The 24147-nt window shown below is 61.0% G+C and overlaps 10 protein-coding genes across 10 annotated transcripts; 5 read left to right on the top strand and 5 right to left on the bottom strand.

Moving 5' to 3' along the window:
* Positions 1-831: 831 nt before the first annotated feature.
* BXZ73DRAFT_45114 (uncharacterized protein) lies at positions 832-2047 on the top strand (the record flags this gene model as incomplete). The annotated part of the gene is made up of 4 exons (XM_048019450.1): positions 832-1004; positions 1058-1405; positions 1476-1665; positions 1733-2047. 4 exons carry the CDS (start codon positions 832-834, stop codon positions 2045-2047), a joined length of 1026 nt encoding a protein of 341 aa, XP_047879184.1.
* A 278-nt stretch (positions 2048-2325) lies between these two features.
* On the top strand, positions 2326-2756 carry BXZ73DRAFT_45024 (B18 subunit of NADH:ubiquinone oxidoreductase; the record flags this gene model as incomplete). The annotated part of the gene is made up of 4 exons (XM_048019435.1): positions 2326-2405; positions 2493-2576; positions 2636-2650; positions 2702-2756. The coding sequence occupies 4 exons, from the start codon at positions 2326-2328 to the stop codon at positions 2754-2756; spliced, it is 234 nt and encodes a 77-aa protein (XP_047879183.1).
* Positions 2757-2988: 232 nt separating this feature from the next.
* Positions 2989-4056, bottom strand: BXZ73DRAFT_89341 (SCO1 protein; the record flags this gene model as incomplete). Its single annotated transcript, XM_048025239.1, has 4 exons — positions 2989-3344; positions 3417-3611; positions 3677-3773; positions 3832-4056. 4 exons carry the CDS (start codon positions 4054-4056, stop codon positions 2989-2991), a joined length of 873 nt encoding a protein of 290 aa, XP_047879182.1.
* Positions 4057-4601: 545 nt separating this feature from the next.
* BXZ73DRAFT_45047 (CGI-121-domain-containing protein) lies at positions 4602-6585 on the bottom strand (the record flags this gene model as incomplete). The annotated part of the gene is made up of 5 exons (XM_048019442.1): positions 4602-4724; positions 4781-4957; positions 5012-5040; positions 6232-6343; positions 6403-6585. The coding sequence occupies 5 exons, from the start codon at positions 6583-6585 to the stop codon at positions 4602-4604; spliced, it is 624 nt and encodes a 207-aa protein (XP_047879181.1).
* Positions 6586-6818: 233 nt separating this feature from the next.
* Positions 6819-9072, top strand: BXZ73DRAFT_45038 (thioredoxin-domain-containing protein; the record flags this gene model as incomplete). Its single annotated transcript, XM_048019440.1, has 9 exons — positions 6819-6964; positions 7021-7157; positions 7219-7552; positions 7611-7847; positions 7900-7999; positions 8050-8259; positions 8333-8629; positions 8700-8840; positions 8899-9072. The coding sequence occupies 9 exons, from the start codon at positions 6819-6821 to the stop codon at positions 9070-9072; spliced, it is 1776 nt and encodes a 591-aa protein (XP_047879180.1).
* A 337-nt stretch (positions 9073-9409) lies between these two features.
* On the bottom strand, positions 9410-13247 carry BXZ73DRAFT_45087 (uncharacterized protein; the record flags this gene model as incomplete). The annotated part of the gene is made up of 4 exons (XM_048019448.1): positions 9410-9595; positions 9654-10172; positions 10223-12904; positions 13023-13247. The coding sequence occupies 4 exons, from the start codon at positions 13245-13247 to the stop codon at positions 9410-9412; spliced, it is 3612 nt and encodes a 1203-aa protein (XP_047879179.1).
* A 528-nt stretch (positions 13248-13775) lies between these two features.
* BXZ73DRAFT_100298 (uncharacterized protein) lies at positions 13776-14812 on the bottom strand (the record flags this gene model as incomplete). Its single annotated transcript, XM_048014542.1, has 7 exons — positions 13776-13802; positions 13870-14013; positions 14062-14217; positions 14311-14368; positions 14427-14544; positions 14601-14675; positions 14734-14812. The coding sequence occupies 7 exons, from the start codon at positions 14810-14812 to the stop codon at positions 13776-13778; spliced, it is 657 nt and encodes a 218-aa protein (XP_047879178.1).
* A 563-nt stretch (positions 14813-15375) lies between these two features.
* On the bottom strand, positions 15376-16276 carry BXZ73DRAFT_76671 (uncharacterized protein; the record flags this gene model as incomplete). The annotated part of the gene is made up of 3 exons (XM_048022493.1): positions 15376-15473; positions 15690-15976; positions 16026-16276. The coding sequence occupies 3 exons, from the start codon at positions 16274-16276 to the stop codon at positions 15376-15378; spliced, it is 636 nt and encodes a 211-aa protein (XP_047879177.1).
* Positions 16277-17468: 1192 nt separating this feature from the next.
* Positions 17469-20078, top strand: BXZ73DRAFT_100296 (DNase I-like protein; the record flags this gene model as incomplete). The annotated part of the gene is made up of 4 exons (XM_048014541.1): positions 17469-18723; positions 18784-19271; positions 19320-19535; positions 19596-20078. The coding sequence occupies 4 exons, from the start codon at positions 17469-17471 to the stop codon at positions 20076-20078; spliced, it is 2442 nt and encodes an 813-aa protein (XP_047879176.1).
* Positions 20079-20928: 850 nt separating this feature from the next.
* BXZ73DRAFT_44946 (HD-domain/PDEase-like protein) lies at positions 20929-23622 on the top strand (the record flags this gene model as incomplete). The annotated part of the gene is made up of 11 exons (XM_048019420.1): positions 20929-21073; positions 21143-21179; positions 21254-21348; positions 21526-21694; positions 21752-21898; positions 21959-22024; positions 22073-22135; positions 22188-22509; positions 22570-22888; positions 22942-23032; positions 23088-23622. The coding sequence occupies 11 exons, from the start codon at positions 20929-20931 to the stop codon at positions 23620-23622; spliced, it is 1989 nt and encodes a 662-aa protein (XP_047879175.1).
* Between the last annotated feature and the right edge of the window lie 525 nt (positions 23623-24147).

Genomic DNA, 24147 nt, shown 5'->3' with positions numbered 1-24147 from the left:
TGGCTTCAGGGCAGGCCTCCCGCAGGCGCCTCGCAGCCACTGCGCCGCCGCCGCGCTGCGATACGACTCCGACTCGGGCCTCGACACCCCACCCCCGGCAGATCGGGAATCGGCACATACTCAACGCCCCCCTCCGCCCCCACGCCCCAAGCCGGATGGCCCGGTCTCGGACAAAGAAACCTCGTCCGTGCAACCATTCTCACACCGACGGTTTGCTACTCGTGTCAGCTGAATGGAAACAGGCCCTTGGACGGTCGGGTAGCACAAGGGCTCTTCGGCGCAACCGCTCGCATCCGATTCCCTGAGTTGTACGCCTTTTGGACATAGCAGACGCGCACTGTGTCCACCCTCGTTTCTGCGTCTAACTCATTCTCGGAGCAATGCCCGATCCCTCTGTGCCAATGTCATCCTGCTTTCGCTGTCATGCGCTCTGCCGTCGTTCCTCTATCAAATGTGCATTACCTTATTATGCCGGGCCGCTCTGTATCTTACATGTATCATTGCTTACTGTAGGCTGTTCCATCCTGTGCCCAAGTGAATGCCGCTGAATGCCATACGCTATAAATTCTTCCACACGGTAAGCAGCGCTGCGGTTCTCTTACTGTCACACATATCGAAGGCGTCCCCCCTACCATCGCTGCCCAGACTGAGCGCAGATTCAGTGCAGATCCGGCCAGTCAGGTTTTAACCACTACACCATCCAGGCCAAGCCCAAAGCATGTGACTGCGCGGGAGGCGCCCGAGCGAGACGCGTCTGCGGCGCTTGCGCTGACGCGTCGCGCACCGCGCTCTCCGCCTCCTCCTCCGTCCGACCTCCCGCCTCCGCCCGCCATGCCTCTCGAAGCCACCGTCATCGTTGTCGACAACTCCGAATACATGCGCAATGGCGACTACCACCCAGATCGCTATCACGCACAAGCCGATGCCGTTACCACCCTCTTCCAGACCAAGGTCGACTCCAATCCCGAGAACACTGTCGGCTTCATGACCATGGCTGGTAAAGGGTGTGCCATCATACGTTCTTGCAAATATGTGTGCCGCTCATCTCTCTGCGCAGACCAGAAGTTCTCCAAACAAATACGAAAGAGTTGGGCTCCATCCTCGCCGCCATCCACACAGCCGAGTCCAAGCTCGGCGGCCTCTCCAACGTCCCGAATGCCATCGAGAAGGCGCTCCTCGCCCTCAAGCACCGCTCGAACAAGAACCTCCGCCAGCGGATAGTCGTCTTCCTCGGCTCCCCGCTCGAGGGCCAGGCCGCGGACGAGAAGTTCATGGTCCGGCTCGCGAAGCGCCTCAAGAAGAACAACGTCGCGGTCGACATCATCGCCTTTGGCGACGGCATCGAGGAGGGTGAGGCGACCATCATGAAGACGTTCGTCGACAGCGTCACCAGCGGCGACAACTGGTGAGTCCCCCGCGACCTGCGCACGCATGCGTCCTCTGCCCCCATTCAACTGACGGGGCGTGTGCGCCAGCCATTACCTCTCCGTGCCCCCCGGCGCGCACCTCCTCTCCGACATGGTCCTCACCTCGCCCGTCCTCGCCTCCGACCGCGGCGTCGTCGAAGAGAACATGGGCGTTGGCGCCCCCGGCCCAGCAGCCGGCGGGAGCGGCGGCGGGTTCGAGTTCGGCGTCGACCCCAGCCTCGACCCGGAACTCGCGATGGTCAGTCTTCACCCCGTACCCCGAAAGCCCACCCCGCATCTGAAACTCACGGCTTCTCGTCGCGCAGGCCCTGCGCATGTCGATGGAAGAGGAGCAAGCCCGCCAAGCCGCAGTCGCGCAAACGTCCTCTGCGTCTGCTCCTGCCCCTCCGGCCGCACCTGTGGCGTCAACACCAACGCCCGCAGTGCGCGCCGCACCTGTGCCAGCAGCGGCTGCGCCGGCGGCGGACGACGATGAAGAGGACGAGGACGCGATGCTTGCGCGCGCGCTCGCGATGTCCCAGGGCGGGGACGTGGAGATGGCGGAGGGAGACGAGGAGAACGAGGAAGACGAGATCCAGAAGGCGATCCAGCAAAGTTTGCAGGACCAGCAACGGAAATGAGCGGAATGGCGAGGTGGACGAGACCAAGTGTGGCGTGTGGTAGGAGGTCGGACTGGCGGACTGTAGTGTGACGCTGTGTTTCCATCATCTCTCATCCTCAATATAATGTACATCATGGCATCCGAAGCACAAGGTGCCGCCTCTCCTCCATGCGAGAATAACATGAAGCTTTTTGTGAATCATTATGGGGGATCCCAACCTTAACCCCGGAAACAACAGAGCGCCCAGCTGGAAAGGCGGCAGCGAGGCCGGTGAAGACGACCACCACGCCCACCACCATGACTTCCCCGACGACGGCCTCGCAGGCAGAGCTCAAGGCCGCCAAGGTCCCCCTTGGATGGAGGGATCAGTGCTCCGCGTATGTCACTCTTGAGCTGTGTCTCACCTTGTCCGCTCACCCTGGTTCACCCGAACGCTCCCCTCAACGACCACCTCTCCATGACAGACTCCTCATCCCCCTCAACGTCTGCCGGAAGGAAAAGTACTACCTCCCATGGGAGTGCGAGAACGAGAGGCACGTGTACGAGAAGTGAGTAACCCTCCAGCCCTCGCGTGTGCGTGTGCGCTGAGACGTGTCTCTCTGCGAAGGTGCCAATACGATGAGTGAGTCTTCCTTCTGTCGCGCGAGGCGAGGCGTTTGCTGACCGTTCGAAGCTACATGCGCCGTATGAAGGAGCTTTCGAAACGCAAGCTCGAGGCGGAGGAGTGATGCATGTACTAGACATTCCGCCGGTTACGTGGTTGCTTTCCTTGCGCTTTCAGACCCCCACCCCCAGTGCCGTCCTCCGACCGATGAACACATCTCCAGCGCGTGCGGCAAACGGCTACAGGAACAGCATGGTAGCGTGCCTCGTAGAGCGGAGTGTCCATTACAGCAGGGAGCCTTACTCCCCGGATGAGTCGTACAATAAATGCGCAAGTGCTCTAAAACCGCCCCCCATCTACGCCTTCTTCCCCGTCTCGGCCTCCCACCGCGCAATCTCCTTCTTCACGCGTTCGACGACCTCCGCCTCCGTCGTTGCCTTCCCAAACGCGTCGACGAACTTGCCATCGGGGCCCATGAAGTAGAAGAAGATGGAGTGGTCGACGAGGTAGTCGTCCGTCGCCTTCGCGTCCGGGGGCGTCGAGAAGTAGACCCGGTACGCCTTGCACGTCGCCTTGAGCGTCTGGTAGTCGCCCGTGAGGCCGACGAGCCGCGGGTGGAACTCGGCGACGTAGCGCGCGACCTGCGGCACGCTGTCGCGCGCGGGGTCGACGGAGATGAAGATGGGCTGGGTGATCGGGCCGTACTCTGCGTCTGTGGGGCGTGATGGGGAGAGGAATGTATGAGGACGTGCACAAGAGAGAAAAGGACGGGAAGCGGACGCACCAAGCTTGGTGACCGCTGCGCTCATCTTGTCGAGCTCCTCGGGGCAGATGTCGGGACAGTTCGTGAAGCCAAAGTAGATGAGGCTCCATTTGCCCAAGAGATCCTTCTCGGTGAACGTCTCGCCCTTGTGCGTGGTCAGCGTGAAGGGACCGCCGACGTTCGGTCTACCGACCGCCTGGTCTTCGCGCTCCTTTCCTACAGCGACACCAGAGGAGTTGACGTGGGCCTGGAAGGACGCGAAACGGGCGGAAGAGACGTACTGCGTTGCTCCTGCAGCAGCTCCTTTTCGTATTGGAAGTAGAAGTAGAGCCCGACGCCGGTGGCGACAAACAGCGCTGCGGTGAGCGGAGTGAAGACCTGCAGTCCGAACATCAGTAAGCCCATAAGGGCACAATTCGGGTATGAAGCGACATACCCCGAGAGCGGCCTTGTCCCGGCCCCCCAGCGAGGTCTGGTGGGTGGGATTCGGACTTTGCTTCGGGTCTTGAGAGTAGTGACGTCGCGAAAGCGTTCGGGAGGCTACCGCTCGCGAATATGCGCTAGCGCACGGTCTTAAGAGTGCATGGCTAGTGGAAAGCGTGCGCCGGGAGGAGGAGGCGACAGCCCTGGAGAACGCGGGCGAGAGTGAGGAAGCAGACATTGGACACCTAACCCTATCCCGCTTCGCATATGTCCGGTGCACCGTAAAGAAGGCTCGACGGCGCTCGAGGCTTGGCCTGGCAGGTGCGCCGGAAGTGCCTCTGAGTTCGCTCGTTCGCCAGCCCTCTGTTCAACCATTCGCGATCTCCGACTACCTCATCACTTTCACGGCCAGTGCGGCCAATATTCGCAGCACCTCATCAGACCCAAATCCGTCACAAGTAGTTTCCGCTGCATCTGTTGGATTTCATGATCATAACCACCGAGGGTGGGCAGTGATAGATGAGTCTCAGAGGATTTAGTCAAAGAGGGAGGAAGGATGGGAATGACTGAGTCCAAGGAGTTCACTGTTAGACATGCACGTACGCGGCGATGGTGGGTCGCGACGAAGAGCGCAAGAAACTGGTGCACATAGAGTGTTGTTGATTAGATTAGATGAGATTCCTCCATATGTCAGCGACTGGCAACTGTGATGCTTGATGTGGCACAGGGTACAGTACAACATCTTCTCTGGCGTCTTACAACGTCTGTCATATACCGCATCCTTCATTGTGCCGCAACACTCTTCATCGCAACAGAACTTGTCACGATCTCGGAGATGACTTCACGCTCTTGAGGCGAGTTTTGTGGCACGTATTTGAACGCCTGTTCTCCGTTGAGCTTGTAGTACTGTAAAGCACCCCGGTCAGTGTGCATGTACTATGCATAAAGACTGCATCACCAACCTTCTTGATACTCGACCAGTCGGTGATGTCTGCAAGTTTGTCTAGAAGCACAAGATCGCCTTCCACAACGGCACCCATGAGGCCTTGCACATCCGCGGGCTCCGGAGAGCATATCCGGACGACAATGAGGGAAGAGGTGGCATCGGTGATACCGTAACGTCGGATGGCGTCGGATATCTGGATGCTGGGGGTAAGTGTAAGATGCAGTTACGGCATCCTGTGGTCCGTTACGTTGTTCGTCGGGTTCAGAGCCCATAGGACTAGTGCTCACCCGTGGCGTTGCCACGGCGCGTGCGGGCCTTTGGCCCTCTTATATAACGTGATATCGGCCAGGTATTTCAGAATTTTATACCCTGTCGGGATAGTGGGGTGTTATGTGACCCGGGCGTAACCCGAGCCAGCGCCAAACCGCTGTTTCTGGGGGTGCGCCAGTATTGGATCCTTGCGCAATTTTTCCCTACTCGTCCGCTCTTCGTGAAATTTGGTACATAGGAGGGCATGTGGATTCGGCACCCATGTGCAGAGTAGGAAGGCAAACGGGGGAGAGGGGGGAGATATATTTGCGGAACGGCGGTACCCCCGCCGCTTCTGGGGGAGGCATAGTATGTAGTCAGTTCCGCAGGGCATGTGCCCACCCCATTCAGTTACACTCTAATGCATGCCCACGCGCCGTGTGGTAGGAGTGCAATGTAGCGCCGGCTGGTGCGCGCCCCCGTGCGAGAAGGGAAGCGTCGCGGGGGGTCGGCCTCGTATAGCTGGTCCAATATCGATTATAAGCCAGTTTCGCGCACTGGCAGGAGCGCGAGCGGGTGACAGTGATTAGCGCCCTCGTGCACCACCGCGCGACGTGCAGCGCGAGTCCGAACACACCGCCGCGAGCACCGCACGCGTGTGGTGACATCTCTGTATGCACCGCAGAACACCCGTGTGCATTTTGCGTGCGCGCGAGGACTCATGTCCAAACAGGACCTTGCACCGGGTGCAGTGGCCATTCCACGATACGATGCCGTGCTATTGCCGTACCTCGCGAGGCTCGCGCGCGGGGAGTCTGCAGTGCACGCAGAGATATCGTCACGCGCGCGCGGTGCTCGTGGCGGTGCGCTCGGACTCACACTGTACTTTGCACGGTGATGCGCGAGGGCGCTACGCACTGTGGCCCACTCCGAAATTGAACACGGCCCCACTTGCGCTCGTGCACGAAAATCGAGCCAGCTGTAAAAAAAAAATGGTATCATCGCCTCGCGCATCGACCTCGTAAACTCGGCCGAAAGACAGTCCCGACCTGGGGCGGCCTCGCAAGCTCGGCCACACAAAGGCGCCAGCCTCGCAGGCTCGGCCGGCCGGCGCACGTGGAAGCCACATGGCAAAACCTCGGTTAGAGTCGCTTATTTCGGCAACTTCGCTAAATTCGCGTATCGCTGCAAGCGACGTACGCGGCTTACTAACACCACCGCTCCCTTCTTTATAGATCTCCGAGTGCACAGTCTTGGTTCGCAGTGATCCTTGGGTGTGGGCAAGGACTGCCTGGTAGATCGCCGTCTGGAGGTGCAATAGACTGCAGATCTGCGAATGACAGGTTTTTTGTCAGAGACGCAGGACGGGAGTGTGTTATTCGCACTGACGAGACGAGGATCTACGAATGCGAAACTGACAGCCTCGCGCTCGGCGTCGCCTTCGGGGCCATCCATCTGGCTGGCGCGGACGATGCGTGAGCGCAGCGCGGCCGAATTCCGAACATTGGTAAAGAGCGCGACGTGGGCCGCGGCGCAGTGTGTCGGAAAGTGGGGAGAGATGAAGGATTGCATCGTTGGAGAGTGCGAGCAGACCTGGCGTCGAAGGAGCTTGGCGGCCGAGGCGTTGCTGGGCGGGCCGCCGCGGACATCTCTGACCGCCACCGCCTCAGCAAGGCTTCAGCTTCATCAGCCCGACCACCACCACCCGCCCTCCGCTTTCTCTTCTTTCTGCGTTCATTTGGATTTCTCTCTCTGGCTCTCGCAGCCTATTTAATATTGGTTGCACGTCCGCCTCGTCTCCCACCATGCTCGCCTTCGCCAGGCTCCCCTTCTCTTTCCTCGTCTCCTCTCTCGTCCTCGCCTGCACCGCGCTTCCCGTCCAGTCTTCCGAGCATGACCTCCTCGTGCTCACTCCCGAAAACTTCGAGTCCACCGTAGCCGAGGGTGTCTGGTACGTCCGCTTCTCTCTCGTTGTAGCACCGACGCAAACCCCTCACGATCCTTCAGGTTCATCGAGCACTTCTCCCCCTACTGCCACCATTGCCGCGACTTCATGCCTCTATGGACGCAGATAGCCCGGGAGTTTGAAGCCAAGCCCGACCCCGGCATCCGCCTCGCCCAGGTCAACTGCGCCGTAAACGGCGGTGCGTCTCTATCCCCACTCCCTCCCCTGCCGCTCATCACGCTGACCGGACTGCCCTGCAGACCTCTGCGCACAACACAAGGTGGACGGCTACCCTCAGATGAACCTCTACCGCAACGGCGAGTTCGTCGAGACCTTCCGCAAGTCCCGCAACCACGACATCCTTACCAACTACCTCACCTCCCATGCCGAGCCCCGCAACCCACACGCCGCCGAGACTGCTCAGCCGAGCAGCACCACTGTGGAGGCGGCGGAGCCCGAGAACGACGAGCTGGTCCAGGAGTTCGCCTCGCACAAGGACGCGAACCCGGGGGGCATCGTACTCTCGCTGGACGAGAGCAACTACCAGAACACGATCGACGAGGGCCACGTCTTTGTCAAGTTCTTCGCCCCTTGGTACGTCCATACGCATACGCCCCGCTTGTGGTACTGGGTCTGAAGACGCTGAATGCAGGTGCGGCCACTGTAAGAAGCTTGCCCCCATCTGGAACCAGCTCGGTGCCGCGATGCAGCACAGACTCACCATCGCTGAGGTCAACTGCGAAGCGCATAGCGCGATTTGCAAGAAGGCGAGCGTCACCGGCTACCCCATGCTCATCTACTTTGGCGGCAAGGGCTCTGGAAACACTGAATACACTGGTGGCCGCAAGTTCGACCAGCTGAAGGCATTCTCAGACAAGGTTTCTGGCCCGTAAGTCGTCCCTCGCTCCACCACGGATGCCGATTCCTCACTGTCGCCGCAGTGGTGCACAAGAACTCAAGTTCGCAGATCTGGAGAAGACCGTTGCGGACAGCCCTGTGTTCTACCTTTTCCTCCACACCTCGGCGCAGAAAACCATCTTCGTGCGCGTCTCCTTCGCCTCCTCCCGGCTACGTGCTCACCCTTCTTGCAGTCGCAAGTCATGGACGCCTCCAACGTCCTCTTCGGCTCCCCCGCGTTCTACACCTCTACCTCGAGCGCCTTCTACGACCACTTCAACATCCCCAAGGGCACCGCCGCCATCCTCGCGCTCAAGGACCACGACTCCGCCGTCCCCGCCGCGGTCCACACCATCCCAGCCCTCATCACCACCACATCCGAGCGCCAAGAGCTCGTCGACTGGGTCCGTTCCCTTCCCCGCTCCCGTTCCTGCCCTCGTCATCGCACCCCCATCTGACCAGCGTCCGCGCCCGCAGCTCGTCCGCAACCGCCTCCCGACCGCGCTCGAGCTCGAGCAGGACAACTTCCAGGACATCATGAACGCCCAGCACAAGCCGCTCGTCGTCATCGCCCCCGCCGCCAAGGACTCCAAGGCCGCGACGGCGAAAGCCGTCACCGACCTCGCCCGCCAGTGGCGCGACGCGAAGGAGACCGCCCCCGTCGTCTTCGCCTGGATGGACGCCGACCGCTGGGGCGCGTGGCTCAAGAGCATGTACGGCCTCCGCGCCGGCGCCGGCGCCGGCGCGCCCGCCGTCGTCGTCGCGAACCACGCGGTGAGTGCCCGCTTGCCCACTTCACGGCGCAGTGCGGCGAGGGAGAGTTGCTGAACGCGCGCGACGGCAGCGCCTCGTCTACTGGGACACGGACCCCTTCGGCGAGAAGCTGCAGCTCTCGCAGTCGAGCCTCTTCCCGACGATCAACAGCGCCGCGCACGGCACGCTCGCCTACAAGCACTCCGAGAACGTCGTCGAGCGCCTCGCGAGGGTGAGTCCGCTCTCCGTCTCCTCGCCACACAGCGACCTGGGTCTGACTTCCGCCGCAGTTCCTCAACGGCAAGCTCATCAGCCTCGAGACCTACGTGAGCACCAACCCATGGCACACCGCCTTCTTTGCCGTCGCCGTCCTCGTCGCGCTCGGTCTCGGGGTCCGTCGGCTTCTGGCAGACGATGATGCGAGGGAGGGGGGATACTATCGCAAGGGCGACCGCCTCGACTAGGACGGCCGCGGGGGGTAGCAGTACGTACATTTTAGTTACGGGAACGTCAGATGCATGCGTTGCAGGCGTTCGTGGGCAGGTCGTAAGCATCGGGACGGCGGGAATACTCTATGTCTATCGTGTGAGGGGGATTAGGTATGCAAAACGGGGATGGATACAGTATGCCGGTGAGGAGCACGGGCGGGCGGTGGGTCAGTTGGAGCGTGGATCCTCAGTGCGCTATAATACAGTGCGGGGTAAGGTGCGAGCGAGCAGAGCGTGCAGGGTCCGTCATCAAAGCAAGCAAGAGCGGGTGCGGGGGCCGGCCGGCACGTCCTAAAACCAAGATACCGAGCGATCAAGCCATCGACCCCTCGGCGGACGCACCCCAAGGCGCGACCAGGTCGTCGAGCATGATCCCGCTGATGCGTTGGTAGACCGCGGGCGGGAACATGCGCGCCTGGAGGCGCTGGAGGAGCGCGACGGCGCGGTCGCGTTCGCCGTTGCCGAGCTCGGCGCGGACGATCGCTTCCCATGTCGAAGGCTGTTGAAAGAGTGAGCGATTTGTAACAAGAAATGAGCCACTGAACGATAGCACGTACCTCACGGTACACGGGCGCGTTGGCGGGGACGGCGGTGGCAGATGGCTGCTTGTTCTGGTGCGGGACGTGGTTGTGCGGCGCGGCGACACCCTCCTGCGGGTCCTGGAGGCTCTCGAAGACGGCGCGGGACTGCTCGATGTCGCCCGTAGCGGCGTAGCCCTTGATGAGCAGGTTCGCGATGTACGCCGTCATGTGCACACCAGAGTCGCGGAGGCGCTCGAGGTACTTGGGCGCGAGGTCCATCTGGCGGAGAGTGACGAGCGCGTTGATCAGCGACTCGTACACAACGGCATCGGGGAGCGCGGTCCTGGACGCGGCCGTGGACGGGTGGGCAGCGATGGCCTCAAAGGTGGCGAGCGCCTTGTCGAGGTCCTTCTGCACGCAGCCGTACGCGTTGATGAGCGCGGCCCAGTGGGTGCCCTGTACGGCGACGGCGGGGTCGGCCGTGAGGTCGGCGAACACCTTCTCCATGGCGGGGAGGTCGATGGGCTCGATGCAGCCGTAGGCGTCCATGAGAAGCTGTAGGGACGTTAGAGAATGCTAGGCACCCATTTTACGGAGAACCATACCTTGTAGGTGTGCGCAGTGGGCTGGACGCCGACCGAAAGCATCTGGTTGTGGTAGTCAAGAACCCGCGCACGGTCCGGCTTGGTGTGCGTGTAGAGCTGCATCATGGTGTTGTACGGCGGCACGCGAGGCTTAAACGAGGGTTCGGCGACCATCTCCTGGAAGAGAAGCTCCGCAGACGCAGCGTCGCCGACACGGCAGCACGCCGCGATGACGGCACCGTAAGTGACCGACGACGGTTGAATACCGCGCGCGCGCATCTCCTGGAACAGTTGGATCGCGGCGTCGGCCTTGCGCGCCTTTGCGAGCTTCGAGATGACCGTGTTGTACATGAAGATGTTGGGCGTAACACTGAGGGCTTGTGACTCCTGGAAGAGGGCCATAGCGTTCGAGGTGTCGTCCGTAGTGTCCTTCACGTTCAGGATCAACGCGCCATAAGCGTCTGCGGAGGGAACACCGCCCTGCTGGAGGATGCGAGTGCGGTGCACGTGCGCGCCGTCGATGTCGCCCGCGTGTGCGAGGCCAACGACCATGTGGTCCTCGAGGAGGAACCAGCCGGTCGTCTGCCACGACTTCTGCGACTCCATCGAGGCAAGCACGGCCTGCGAGACGTCGTACACCTCAGCCATGCGGTCGAGCTCGCCGAGACGACCCAGGGCACTGATAAGGCGAGCCAGGACGATGGGACGGGGGTAGATGCCTTTCTGCGCGCCGGAGCGGAGACGGTCGCATGCCTTGAGAACCAATCCTTTGTTTGCCGTGGGGAAGAACTCGCCAACAGCCTCGGTCTGCTTTGCGTCGATACGGCCGGGAGTAAACGTGGACTGGAGGAGCGGGGTAACGTCGTCGGGAGTCTGCACCTCGAAGGAGCCGGATGAGATGGACGGGGAGGCGGACCGGGCGTTCTGGAGCTCAGCGAAGCGCGTCGCATATGGCTCACCAAGCTGCGCGAGGAGCTGTGCCGAGTTGAGGTCGTCGGAGGACAGCGTACGGGCAAGGAGGTTCTGCGCGTGGTCGGAGAAAGCGGTGATGTCCACAGAATGCTGCAGGAGGTCGTCCACCAGAGTGTTAACACTCGCGGCCGGATCCGCCTCGCTCGCAATCACGATGTCCAAGAGCGCCTCCCAGTCCTTCGCGGAGAGCGCAAGGTCGGGGCTTGCACGCTGGAGCGCATAGGCGTTCAGGCAAGATTCCGAAAGCGACTGGGGAACGAGAGAGCCGGCGTCGGTAAGGACGGCAGAGAGCTGAAGGAGGTGCGAAAGCGGGATGCTTGCTCCTGAGCGCTCCAGGATCTCCGTAGTGAGGTCGTTCGCGAAACGACGAGTGCCCTCGACACGACGTTGGGACTGTGTCGAATCGAAGATGCGCTTCGTTTGGCCGTTGTGGATGGTCTCCTGCTGGCGCGCGATGATGCGGGATGCAAGCGCAAGCGCCTCGTCGCGATGCCCGCGGGTCCAGTACTGCATGACGAGCCTCTGGCAGAGCGCGCGAGAGGTGTCCCGGTAGAAGGTGAAGTGGCCGGTTTCGGTCTCCCATGGAAGCACGTGCTCGGTGAGGAAGTCGAGAAGCTCATGCGCCTTCGCCTGCTCGAGGTCTCCGCGGATGTCCATGAACTTGAGGTTCGCGGCGAGGACCGAGTCGCGATGGTCACTCCAGATCGGGACATTGTCCTGGGCGGCAAGGTCGAGCCAGCGGACGAAGATGCGATTCGCCTCGGCGACCATACCTTCATCAGCGAGGGCGTCGAACATTGTTGTCCATGTCTTCGAGTCCGGCCGGTGGGGTACGCGAGTCGTCTCGTGGAGATCACCCGAGGGCATCTCCTGCTGGATCATGCGCTCGAACCAGGAGAGGGCTGTGTTCACGTCGCCGGCCTGGCAGAAGCCGCTGACGGTACGCGCAAAGGTGGAGGCTGAGGGAAGAGGCACCTCAGAGGCACCAAATACATCTCCCGCCAACGAGTCCATCATCTGCTCCATGAGACCAAGGGCCTCGGACGGCTGTCCACACCGGATGTACGCAGCCAGCATCTCATTCCAGATTGCTGTTTGGGACGCGCGCTGAGCAGCATCGCTCAGTTCCGCGTCGGACTCCGCGGCATCCAAAGACCAGAGGAGAGCGTCGGTCTTGGTTGTGGCCTTGAACGTCTTCTCCGCACCGCGAAGGTCCTTGCCGGCAGCGTAGGTCTCGATGAGCGAAACGTACGTTTGGGCATTCGGGAGGATGTCAGGGCAGTTCTCGAGGTGGGAGAATACAGTATTGGCGGCCTCGACATTGGCGTGGATGGCGCACGAGCGAAGAAGCTTGTTGTAGACCACGAGGGGGAACTTGGCGCTGGGGTTTACGGCAACTGAGTTGAAGAGGGCAAGGGCGGATTGGAAATTTGAGTCGCCGCGGAGACCGGCAATACGGAGTTCCTCGTCTTCTGCGTTGTCAGCGAGAGCGGCGCGACGACGGCGACGAAGACGGGCCTCTGCGCGACGAACGGCCTCGTAGTTCTCGAAGTCGCGGTCGGTGAGGGTGTTGATGAGGGTCGCGTATGTGCCGAAGCCGTTCGCGGCGAGCTGGGCAGCGTCGGAAGAATCGGAGGAAAAGGCAACAGAACGCTGCTGGGAGGAAGGGACGCGGAAGGCGGAGAGTTTGTCGACGCGTTCCCGGACCTGTGTGGAGGAAACGGGGGACGCCTAGGAGAGGTGTCAGACAGGGTCGCGTTTAGACGGTGGAATGAGCAGCAATGCGAGCGAAACGGCCGTTACATGAGGAGGATGGGAGCATGTAGACGATATGGATGATAGGACTTACGGACTGGGTGGAAGGAAGACGCGGCCCAGCATGGAACTTGGAAGGACCTGGGCCGTGCTGACCAGAACCGCTGGAGACAGAAGAGCCCCAGCCAGTCACGGCGGAAGAAGGGCCGGTGGACTGAACCTGGAGCGCATTGCGGAGGGCGTGGCCAGTCTGGTTCTGGACGGCGAGGACGGCCCTGTGGGTGTGGTGGAAGAGCGAGTTGGCGACCTTGGGGAGCATGGCAGGCGAGGGGGCATGCAAGCCAGCTGCTGCCTACTACACTCGAAGAAGTCTCCTTGGAACCGGAGACGAGGATGGGGGTTGGGGTGGGCGGAGGAGAGTTGCGCAGGCGACGGTTGGCGCGTGCGGGGCAGATTTACGGCTCGATCGCCTGCCTGCGCGTCCCCTCGGCTGCGTCCCGTCCCGCTTCCGATCCCTTCCGACCCCGCCCCCGCCCCCACGATCTGAGCTTTGTCTCGGCCCCGCGTTGGTGCCACTCCCAGCCTTTCTCGTGCTCCCAGTATTGCGCCCACCGCTTGTATAGCTACACACAGCTGCAGCAGGCATTCTTTCACTTCGGTGCTAGACATTTCCAACATTCCAGCTGCCAACTGACTCATCCTTCAGCTCCTAAGTTCGGATCGGCCCATCGGACTCGATACACCCGTCCTTGTCCGACAGCGACTCACTCCACTCTCAAAGGCTGTGTCATTGCTGTTACCAGCACCAAGTACTAACCACCCTCGCTCGTTGATCGCCCCCTCTCGGTTATGCCTTGGGCGGCTCGCGGATCATCTGCCTCCATCGGTGAGTATCATGATGTGGGACGACATTCGCGAATCGCCAAACAAAGACCACTCACGATCCGCACGGGAATCGGGCCTCCGTCCCATTCCGGGTTTTCCTGCCCGATCCAGCCCTCCGCGGCGAGTTTGTAGCCAAACAGAGCATAGAACCCCATTGCGTCCGTCGTCGCCAGCCAGATCGCCAGGCCGTTCTCATCGGCCTGGATTCTCGTCAGTACGTCGATCGCCGGAATATGCTCTCGCCTCACAATCTCGTGCAGAGCATGCATGAGCGCACTGGCATATCCCCTCCCTTGCTTCTCCGGGGCGGTGGCCAGCCCTGTCAGCTCGATCATCTCTTCCGCACGCTCCCCGACAGCCTCTTGGCGCAGCTTCACGACCATGCCGCCGAAATCCCGTACCCTCTGCAAGAATTTTCGCGCGTCAGAGCACGGTGTGCATCCACCGATGCCCGCGAAGCCACACCTCCAGTCGCTTCTTCGGCTGCGCATACCGACACAACATCGAGACTTGGGGGGACCGCCATCCCCTGGCTGGCTTTCGCCGGGGAGAGTGCTGTCGCAAGTGGACTGATCAGCGTTGGTATCATAGTGATGGGCATTCTGTTGCTCACTACTGCAAGGCCGACGCTCCGTGGTCAACCGTCAAGCACCGCTCGGCTTGGGCGCATTGGTAGAACGTGTAGGCGAGAACGGCCCTCTCTCGTGCCGGCCCAAGCCATTTGTAGTCGACTGCCTGGAGCAAGAAGGGTTCATGTGAGATGGAGTGGGCAACTTCGCCGGAGCACTCATCTGGAAGTACTTCCCTTCGGGGTTGGTCTTGATCGCGTTCCAAGCGTCCTTTGCGGTACCCCAAGCCTCCGCTTTAGCCACACAGTTTGGACTTAGCATGAAGGGAAGCAGAACTTAGGGAAAACTCACAAGAGCGCAACAGCTTCACCTCGACCACGGCTTGTTTCTCGAGCTTGTCGAGCAGGGGCCACTTCTCGTCCAGAGCCATGGTGCTGCAAAGATGGAGAAAGTCAAAGAGCAAGGAGGGAGACGTTGATCGAGCCCGGCCACTGGGGTGGTGAGACCGTAAATCCATCTGATGTCGGTCTTGTAAGTATGTATATATACTGCTGTGCTTCCATCATATGCACCAAGTTCGCACGCACGTATTTACCCTTCTTCATTGGATTCGTCAAACCACCTACCCTTAAATACCATTCCAGCCTGAGCCTCTCGCATGGGTTCAAACCGTGGTCCCCTTGAAGTTGGTTCCCGTTAATCAAGGTCATTTCGCCCAGCGTGGCAGTCACAGCGTCTGATGGGATCCCGCGCACTGTGATTAGGCATGGTGTGACGTCCTCTAGAGTACTTGTACAAGGCCTCTCATGCAATCAAGACCATTCACACCATGTGCATGATTGACGGTACTCGATGATGCTTGAGTTGACATGCCGCCGGTTCGTCCGCATATTTCCAGCTTCTGAACGCTCAAGCGCTCAAGTCTTCAGGCTTGGGTCCTCTTCAACGGTCGCGTTTTGGTCTTGTATTGTTCGTGCTCTGCAGGTATCATGTCTAGTATGTCCCAGACAATTTGACTAAAGTGGAAGTGGCCCCAACTTCCAAGTAGTGCGAGTGCGGAGGGTGCCAGGTGACGCCCGCGGCCGAAACAACTAGTGGAAATTGTACGGTTTGCCATAGAGTCACAGAGTGACGAGCAAAGTGACAGTGACGCAGCGGCTGGACTGGGCCGCTGGGGTTGCACAACGCTCATCTACGCTCGACGCTCGTCCCCTCTCTCTCCCCTCCCTTCTTCTCTCGCCCACCTCTGCGCTCCCACTCACTTCTTCAGGGTTGATCTGGTGCATCAGAATCTGAAGGCCACCCACCCAGCCTTTCTCGGTTCTTCGCCATGTCTTCCGGAGACCCCGTGGATGGAATCGAGACCGCCGCGCCTCCAGCCGTAAGCAGCCTTCGTTCCCGGTTCGAAAGGCTCGCCGCGGACTCGTCCTCACCCTCTTCCTCCACTCTCAAACCCTCCCCGGGCGGACCACATCGCGCCGCCAGTCCCATCCCGCCCAGCCCCCGCCTCTCACCCTCCCCCGCACCAGAACACTCCCGTCTCGCCTCCGACTCGTCCCAGTTCTCCCTCCACTCCTCTTCATCCGCATCGGACCTCCGAGCCGCTGCGAAACGTCCACCCCCACCCCCGCCCTTCCGCTCACCTTCCCCTGCGAATGTCCGGAGGAGTCCAGCTCTCCGCCCCGTCCCCGATCCGTCCCCGGCTGAGAGCGACCACGAGCTTCTGGCAGAACCAACCCTCGTCCCTCCCAAGGTCCTCGCGACAAGAAGACCTCCGCCACCTCCCCCTGCTGGCGGATTGGGACTGGAGCCCCCGACCCCGCGCGCGTCCGGCGGTGTGTCCGGCCTGATCAAGCAGTTCGGGTGAGTGCGACCTGTCCTTCGTCTTCTGCATTCTCGGTGTCTCGCCACGATGCGCGCGGAGTGCTCTCTCGCCGCTGGTGCTCTACGCCTGCACACTTTGTTGGCTCCTGCGTAACGGAGGATTGTGTGGGCTATTTATATCGTGTCTTGGCGGGGTGGAAGGTACGCGCATAGGCGCTCGTCTTCTGGCTTCTTTTCCTGTGCACGTCTCGAGAGGAGACGAGGAGACACGCATATATCTAGGCCAGATGGAATATTGGTGCACGATGGTGTCAGGCATGCGCTCTTGGACAATTATGAGCTCAGGCCTGTGCTGCGCTCATCTGTTCCTGACTGTTACAACTGGCATGGGGTACTTTCACCCAGTAAAAGGCAAAGTGCCAGGTTTATGCCCTTCGCTTTTTCCTCCAGAGACGGGTGGGAGATGGGCGATAGGAAAGCTTGCCTATCCCGTGGCGTGAATGGCACGGTTTGGGGGCGGATAGGCCGGGCCGGCGCGAGACCTGTCTTGAGACAAGTTCACTTCAGAGTGCGATGGTCGGCCTTTTCCTGTCGCGCGTGCTTACGCTCCGCCACTGCCCACGCACCTGCTTCTCTGTTCCACGGCTTGAGCGATTGTTAATAGAACGTGATTTTCCAGGAACGCTCAAACTCTTCCTGTGGTTTCTTCTCCCAAGCATCCCCCACCCCCGCCATCCCCCAGACCCCCGTCCCATGGCGTCCATTCAACCCTCCAGCCCCCTGAACCTCCGTACGCCCGTCGACCACGCCAGTCTTTCCCGCCGGAAAGCGCGCCATCCAGCTATGACCCTTTCGACGAGGCACATTCGGACACCGAGACGTCGCACTCCACAGTTCCTCCCCCGCTCCCTCGTCGCACGGGCTCGGTCCTCCACACGCCAGATTCGTCTTCGGAAAGCGCTTCATCTTCGCGTGGCTCCAGCTCTAGTCGTACCTCTAGCGAACAAGAGGTCGGGGGCAAGTCCGCTCTGACATCAGTGCAGCCTCCTCCTCCATCCCCTCGCCCAGGTCTGGTTCCTCCTCCTCCCCGGCCACCTCCTCGTCGAACCACTGTGCATACCACCCATCTTGCTTCGCCAATCGTCTCCAATGGAGCTGTGCTGGCTCCCCCTCCCCTGCCCGCGCGTAAAGGAGGCAGCTCGCCAACGGACGAATGCCCGATAGCTCCACCGCTGCCGCAACGCCACCAGAGCATCTCCGAAATGGAAACTGAACCGCAGAGCCCGGCGCTTCTTGAGCGCAAGCAATTCGGAAACCACCTGCCTCCGCCTACTCGCACCATCGCTCCCGGGGACAAGCTCCCACCTCCACGTCGCGTCTCTTCTGGGTCCGATTCGTCAGACGAATCAGACGAAGAGGAAGATTTGAAGCTGAAGATCGACCTTTTACCAGACGCCAGCAGAGCTTCCCGGAGGTTGCCGCTCATCGACTGCCACAACTACTCGGAGTTCAACATCCACGTTCCAGCGTACTCGGCTGCATGTGCGGTCTCTGCGCATATGGTGGCAGTCGTCACTGGTCACCAGCTCCGCGTGTACGACCTGTCGTTGTCCGAATCGCCCGTGATGAACCTGGACTCTAAACGAGGTGATTTCGGCCCGAAGTTCAAGGACCTCAAGCTCACCTGTGTCGAGTTCCGGCCCACTGTGGACGATGCCGATCACGGCGCGCTTCTCTGGGTTGGCACCAAGGAGGGACACCTGCTCGAGGTCAACCTCCGCCCGGGCACTGTGACGGCGATCCGGCCTGTCATCCACGCGCACTCGGTCGTCCACATGTTCCGTTACGGCCAGTCGATGATCTCTATGGACGACACGGGCAAGACGCTGGTGTTCACCGCTCCTCCGGGCGCCGACCTGGACCTTGCAACGCAAGTGCCCCGTGTCACCCGCGTCTCAGAAAAGCAAGACTTTGCGCGCATGCTCGGCGGGCGGCTGTGGACGTCCTCACGCGACTCATCGAAGGACCTCTCGGCGGGCTCGCGCGGGCCGTACATCCGCGTGTACGACGTGTTCACGCCGGGCAGCGTCGGACGCTCGCTGCTGCCAACACAGCACCTCGGCGCGGTCTCGGCGGGGACGATGCTCGCGTCGGACCTGGGGCGCGTCTACCTCGGCCACGAAGGTGGGCACATCTCCGTGTGGGAGACCGGCGACGGGGACACACCGCCCCAGTGCGTCGAGGTCGTCAAGATCTCGTCGTCGGATGTCCTCAGCCTCGAGGGCGTCAACGACCGGCTCTGGGCGGGAACGCGGAAGGGCACGATCTCAGCGTACGACATCACGTCAAAGCCGTGGACCGTCACGAACTGCTGGATGGCACACCAAAACCTTCCTGTGCTTAGACTCATGGTGGACACTTGGAGCATGGAGAAGCTTGATCGACTTGTCGTCTACAGCGTCGGCCGGGACGAGCGGTTGCGGTTCTGGGACGGATTGCTAGGCATCGACTGGATCGGTAGGCGTTGTCACTCGCTCTCTCCTTTGCAGCCGAGCTGACCATTGGCGACGATCATAGAGCAAGAGCTACTCAAGCGCGAAACCGAGTTCTGCACATACCGTAACGTGACGGCGCTTATCGTTTCGTGGAACCTCGACTCGGCCAAGCCTGACGCACTCAACGGCGCCGCGGAGAACATCAACTTCCTCCAGGACGTGCTTCGCTCGATGGACCGTCCGGATATAATCGTGTTCGGCTTCCAGGAGATGATCGACCTCGAGTCGCGCAAGATGGCTGCAAAGACGGTGCTGCTCGGGGGCAAGAACAAGAGCTCAGACGGGTCGCTTAGCCAGAAGGTGACGACGGCATACAAGAAGTGGTACGATCGCTTGACCCATACAGTCCGGCTCGCGATGCCCGTGGACGAGCCGTACACGGTCATCCACACCGAGAGTCTCGTCGGCCTGTTCTCGTGCGTGTTCGTGAAGAACACGGAGCGGATCAAACTTGACCACGCCTCGCTCACCACCGTCAAGCGTGGTATGGGCGGGCGATACGGGAACAAGGTGCGTCGCTGAGTTTGTCACCGAGGTTGACTCTAATGTGTTCAGTAGGGTGCGATCATCTCGCGGTTCGTCATCGACGACACCTCAGCTTGCTTCATCAACTGCCATCTTGCCGCGGGTCAACGGCATGTCCGTCAGCGGAACGCTGATGCGGCGGCGATCGTGGAGGATGACTCGCTCCCGGCCGAGGGGGTGGGTGAGGGCGCTGCTGGGTACATCAACGGAGGCGACGGCTCCATGGTCCTTGACCACGAGATTGTTTTCGTGAGTAGACGCATTCAGGCTGTCACCCCGAAGGCCTCGATCTGACGTTGTCAACTTTAGTTGCAAGGGGACATGAACTACCGCATCGATCAACGACGCGAAGCCGTCATCGCCTCGATCAGGGCCGGAGAGCTCCCCTCGCTCGTGGTGCACGACCAGCTTCGGAAAGAGATGAAGTTCAACCGAAGCTTCAGGCTCCGCGAGTTCCTCGAGGGTCCGCTCGACTTCATCCCGACATACAAGTACGACCGGCGCTCGGACGAATTCGACAGCTCGGAGAAGGCGCGCGCGCCGGCGTGGTGCGACCGCGTGCTCTGGCGGTCGCAGGTGCCCGCGCGGGTCGAACAGGTGCACTACCGTCGCTGGGAGGCGAACGTGAGCGACCACCGCCCGATCTCGGCGGGCTTCCGGATCAGCGTGAAGAGCATCCACCGGGACTCGCGCGAGCGGGTCAAGGTGGAGGTCAAGGCGCGCTGGCAGGCAGTCGAGCAGAGCTTGCTGGGCGCGGCGAGACAGTACTATATCGACCAGCAGCTTATCTGAGGAGGGGACCGAGGGGGGACATACCCCTGTTATGTTTCGGAAGCGCGCTGGTCCACGCCTGCATTCACTTTCTGCCGTCCACGGACTTATTCACTCGCACTACATTACCCATCATGCCCACATGCACACCCAACTGCGCTCGCCCATACGCACATAGCTAGCCCACGGACACTCTACTCGGCATGTAATCCGCCACCGACCGGACGCGCTCGGTTTGTATCGTTCTATACCATGTAGCGTACACGACACCCACGACCGTAATTCTCCACCCGCGCGCAGGCGTCGGAGTGGCACTTTGCACACATCTTCCTTCTAGACTTGCGCGACTTCAATTATGGTACACAGCCAGGACCGCTTCGTACTCCGCGGCGGCCATGTGTCGTGCAGACGCCTCTCGCTTCCGCCGCCGAGGGCGCGTGTTGTGCATCTTGCATTCGTTGTGCACGCACCACCACCCATGCAGCCCGGACGATGGCCGGACTCGCCCCGTCGCCTCGCACGTCTGCCACCAAGTATGCAATCCGCCCGTGGAGGCAGTCCCGGTACACGGCCCGGCGACCCGCCCTGCCACCTCCTGCCACCCGCTTCGACGTACGCACACTGTGACCCTCCTTCTCTTTCCACGACATCCGTATAAGACTCCTCTACCCCCCTGGCTACTTGCCTCGCGGCTTGCCCGTGTCCATCGCCCACCCTTGCCTCGCCTTTACCTCAGATCCCCCAGGCCCCAGACCCCCTGAAAATCCCCTCGCTCGAGAAGGACCCCAACGCCACCGGGAACCCTGTCGACGCCCACAGGAGAAGCTCCTCGACGCGCCTTCCACGCGCACACACTCACAGAACACCCACAATGGCACTCTCTCCGCCCGCGACGACCCCGGAGGCGCCCCCGCGCCGGAACCTACTCTCGCTCGACGAGGACGCGGCGCTCGCCGACGCCGAGGTCGACGGCCTCACGACCCTGCGGCGGTTCAAGGACTCGATCCACGACCTCAGTGCGTCTCTCCTTCCCGCCCGCGTTTCCGTTCCCGTTCGCGCGTCTGACCTGGTGCATCTGCATGCAGTGCCCTTTGGGCCGGCTGTATGCGCGGTCATCGACACGTACGTCGCGTCCATTCGTTTCTTTTCTTGCGTGCGGGACGGAAGGGACCCGGTTGACGCGTCGGGGCGCGTAGCCCGCAATTCCAGAGGCTGAGGCACATCAAGCAGCTGGGGACTTCGTACTACGTCTGGCCGGGCGCGTCGCACAACCGATTCGAACACTGTCTTGGTGAGCCTCCCTCCTCTTTTCACGCGGAAGGCATTCGGGAGGGGAGGGCGCGGTGAGATTGCCGTGCGGACGCGTCGTGGGCGTGTGCGACCGTCGACACTCGACGGACGCGTGCGGATGACGATTGCTGAGCCCACGTGCCCCGGTACTTAGCGTTATGCTGACCCGCATCCGCAGGCGTCGCATATCTGTCCCAGATCTTCGCCGAGCACCTCAAGGCGCGACAACCGTCCCTTGGTATCACCACCCGCGACGTGCAGTGCGTGACGATTGCGGGGCTGTGTCATGACCTCGGACATGGACCGTGGAGCCATGTGTGGGACAGCATGTTCATCCCAGCTATCCTGTGAGCCGCCCTCAGGTTTCTCCTCTCCAATTGCTGACGGGTACCTCTTCGCTGAAGTCCGGACAAGAAGTGGTGCCACGAAGATGCGTCGAACATGATGTTTGACGACCTCATCAAATTCCTCGCGGAAAAGGGGCTTGACTTCGACCCCGACGATGCGCGGTTCGTCAAAGCGCTCATCATGGGTGACAGGAGCTTGTGCAGGTATGTTTCCGAAATTCGAGGCGCCGGTGTACTCCGCTGATGCGCACCGTTGTGACTTAGCGAGAACGAAAAGCCGTTCATCTTCCAGATCGTCGCGAACAAGACGAATGGGATTGATGTGGACAAGTGAGAGATGCTCCCGCTGTGTCCTTGACTCGCGCTGATGGGCTGCAGATTCGACTATATCGGTCGCGACTCTCATGCCATTGACCAAACGAGTAACCTGGCTCTGAAAAGGTGCGTGCGATAGTTCTCAGGGCGGCAGAATCTAAATCTCGACGGGCCTCAGACTTATGTACTCCGCGCGCGTTATTGACAACGAGCTGTGTTACGATATCAAGGACGCGCATCAGATCTTCGAGCTCTGCCACACCCGGATGTCCCTTCACAAGCGCATCTACACACACAAGACGGGTAAGTGGGACTTCGCTGATAAAGAACGCGACACTCACGTTCTGAAATCCCTAGCCAAAGCCATCGAGTTCATGATAGTCGATGCTCTAAAGCTCGCCGAGCCCGTCATGAACATCGCGCGTCGCCTCGAGGACCCCAAGAAGTATTTGCATCTTACCGACGAGATCATGGGCACTATTGAGAGCTCGGACGACCCTGTTAGTGGAGTCCCTTTGTTCGCGCCCCTCGACAACTTTCTGATACGTTTCGTTACCCAGCGGCTTACCGAGGCACAAGCCATCCTGCAACGGATCTGTGTCCGAGACTTGTACAGGCCCGCGGATTCCAAAGTGTTTCGCTGGGACCAGAAGCAAAAGCTGAAGGCGACATTCACACCCCACTCGGTTGTCCAGAGTGTCAAGGATCTGTACGAGAATCGTGCGTTCGACGCCTCAGCATTAGACGGAGTGAGGCCAGAAGACGTTGCTGAGCTCTCGCAAGACCACGTCATCGTCGACTTCACGGCAAGGCATCACGGCATGCAGGATGAGAACCCGTTGGACTACATCAAGTTCTATTCGAAGCGAAACCCGAACGGTGAGCAGTCACTGCTGCAGTTCTAACGGGCCGCTCGCTGACATCTCTCGCAGTGGGCATGCACGCAGAGATGGACGACATCTCCGTGACGCTCCCCTTGATGTTCGGCGAGGTCCTCGTCAGGGTGTACACGAGGGATTCGAGGTGCGTCCGTCCTCCCCTGCGCTCCTCTCATCCCAGGGCTCACTTCGTTCCTCAGGTTCCTCGGGCTCGTCCAGCTCGGGTTCCGGCAAGTGCTGAAGGATTTCACCCGACACGAAGAGGCGGCATCTCTGCGGCACTCCACCAACTTGGAGATAGAGGTTGACCTCGACCTCGACGAGCGCCCGGCCAGCCGCACGATGGCGACGCCCCCCGCCGAGCCCCAGCCCTCACCGTCCCGTCAGCCGGCCCGCACGCTCACACGACGCGGCAGCCGCGTGCTCGCACGGCACCCGAGCGGCGTGGTGGTCGAGACGCACCCGATGAAGGAGAACCCGTTCATGACTCTCCCGGCGAGCTACCCGAACCAGAGCCCGAAGAAGGGGAAGAAGCGCGAGCGCGAGCGGACCGCAGCCGTAGACAGCAGTGGGGAGAGGGCCGATGCTGCAGCGGTGGCGGCGCCGGCAGCAGAGGGAGGGGGCGGCGACACGGACTCGGAGAGCTTGGACCTCAATTTGATGGACGTCCCGGCGATGGCGGGGGTGGGGGCCGCTCCAGAGTCGCCGCCGCCGAAGAAGAAGAGCAAATCATGAGCGCGGCGCCCGGAGGTGAGACTATCATCGATTGCGGGCGGAGATGTCGACTCATCCGGCGGCAAGACCGTTTGCGCAGCGGAACTGCGAAGACGGAGCGGCCTTCAGAAATGGAAGATTGCTAGACCATCAACCGCGATGTTACATCCTGCGCACTTGGTACCAACACATCCAGCCACCGACTTCCATCACTCGATCGCTGGCACTTGTTATCGTACTTCGTGCCCGCTCATTCAATATAGTGTGTATGTATCTGTTTTTCGGAGTATGATCACTGCGCACTGTGCACTCTTTGTCTCCATCAGGCGAGCATCAAGAGCTGGATCATCCTCCTCGCTCCCGCCGACGCTGCGGACCCGGGCCACTCAAACCCGCAGCGGGCGCGTCAGTTAATAGACGCCCGTATCACGCAGCTGGTATCGGGATATCGCTCACCACGAGTGGTGCGCAGCACCCTTTCTCGAAACGGGTCGGATATGCACGCGGAGGACCGTCGTTCTTCCTCGGATGCTTAGCAGAGCGGTC

Source organism: Epithele typhae, assembly GCF_022376455.1.
Source record: "Epithele typhae strain CBS 203.58 chromosome Unknown BXZ73scaffold_16, whole genome shotgun sequence".
NCBI lineage: Eukaryota > Fungi > Basidiomycota > Agaricomycetes > Polyporales > Epitheliaceae > Epithele > Epithele typhae.
This window is presented reverse-complemented; position numbering and strand designations above follow the sequence as displayed.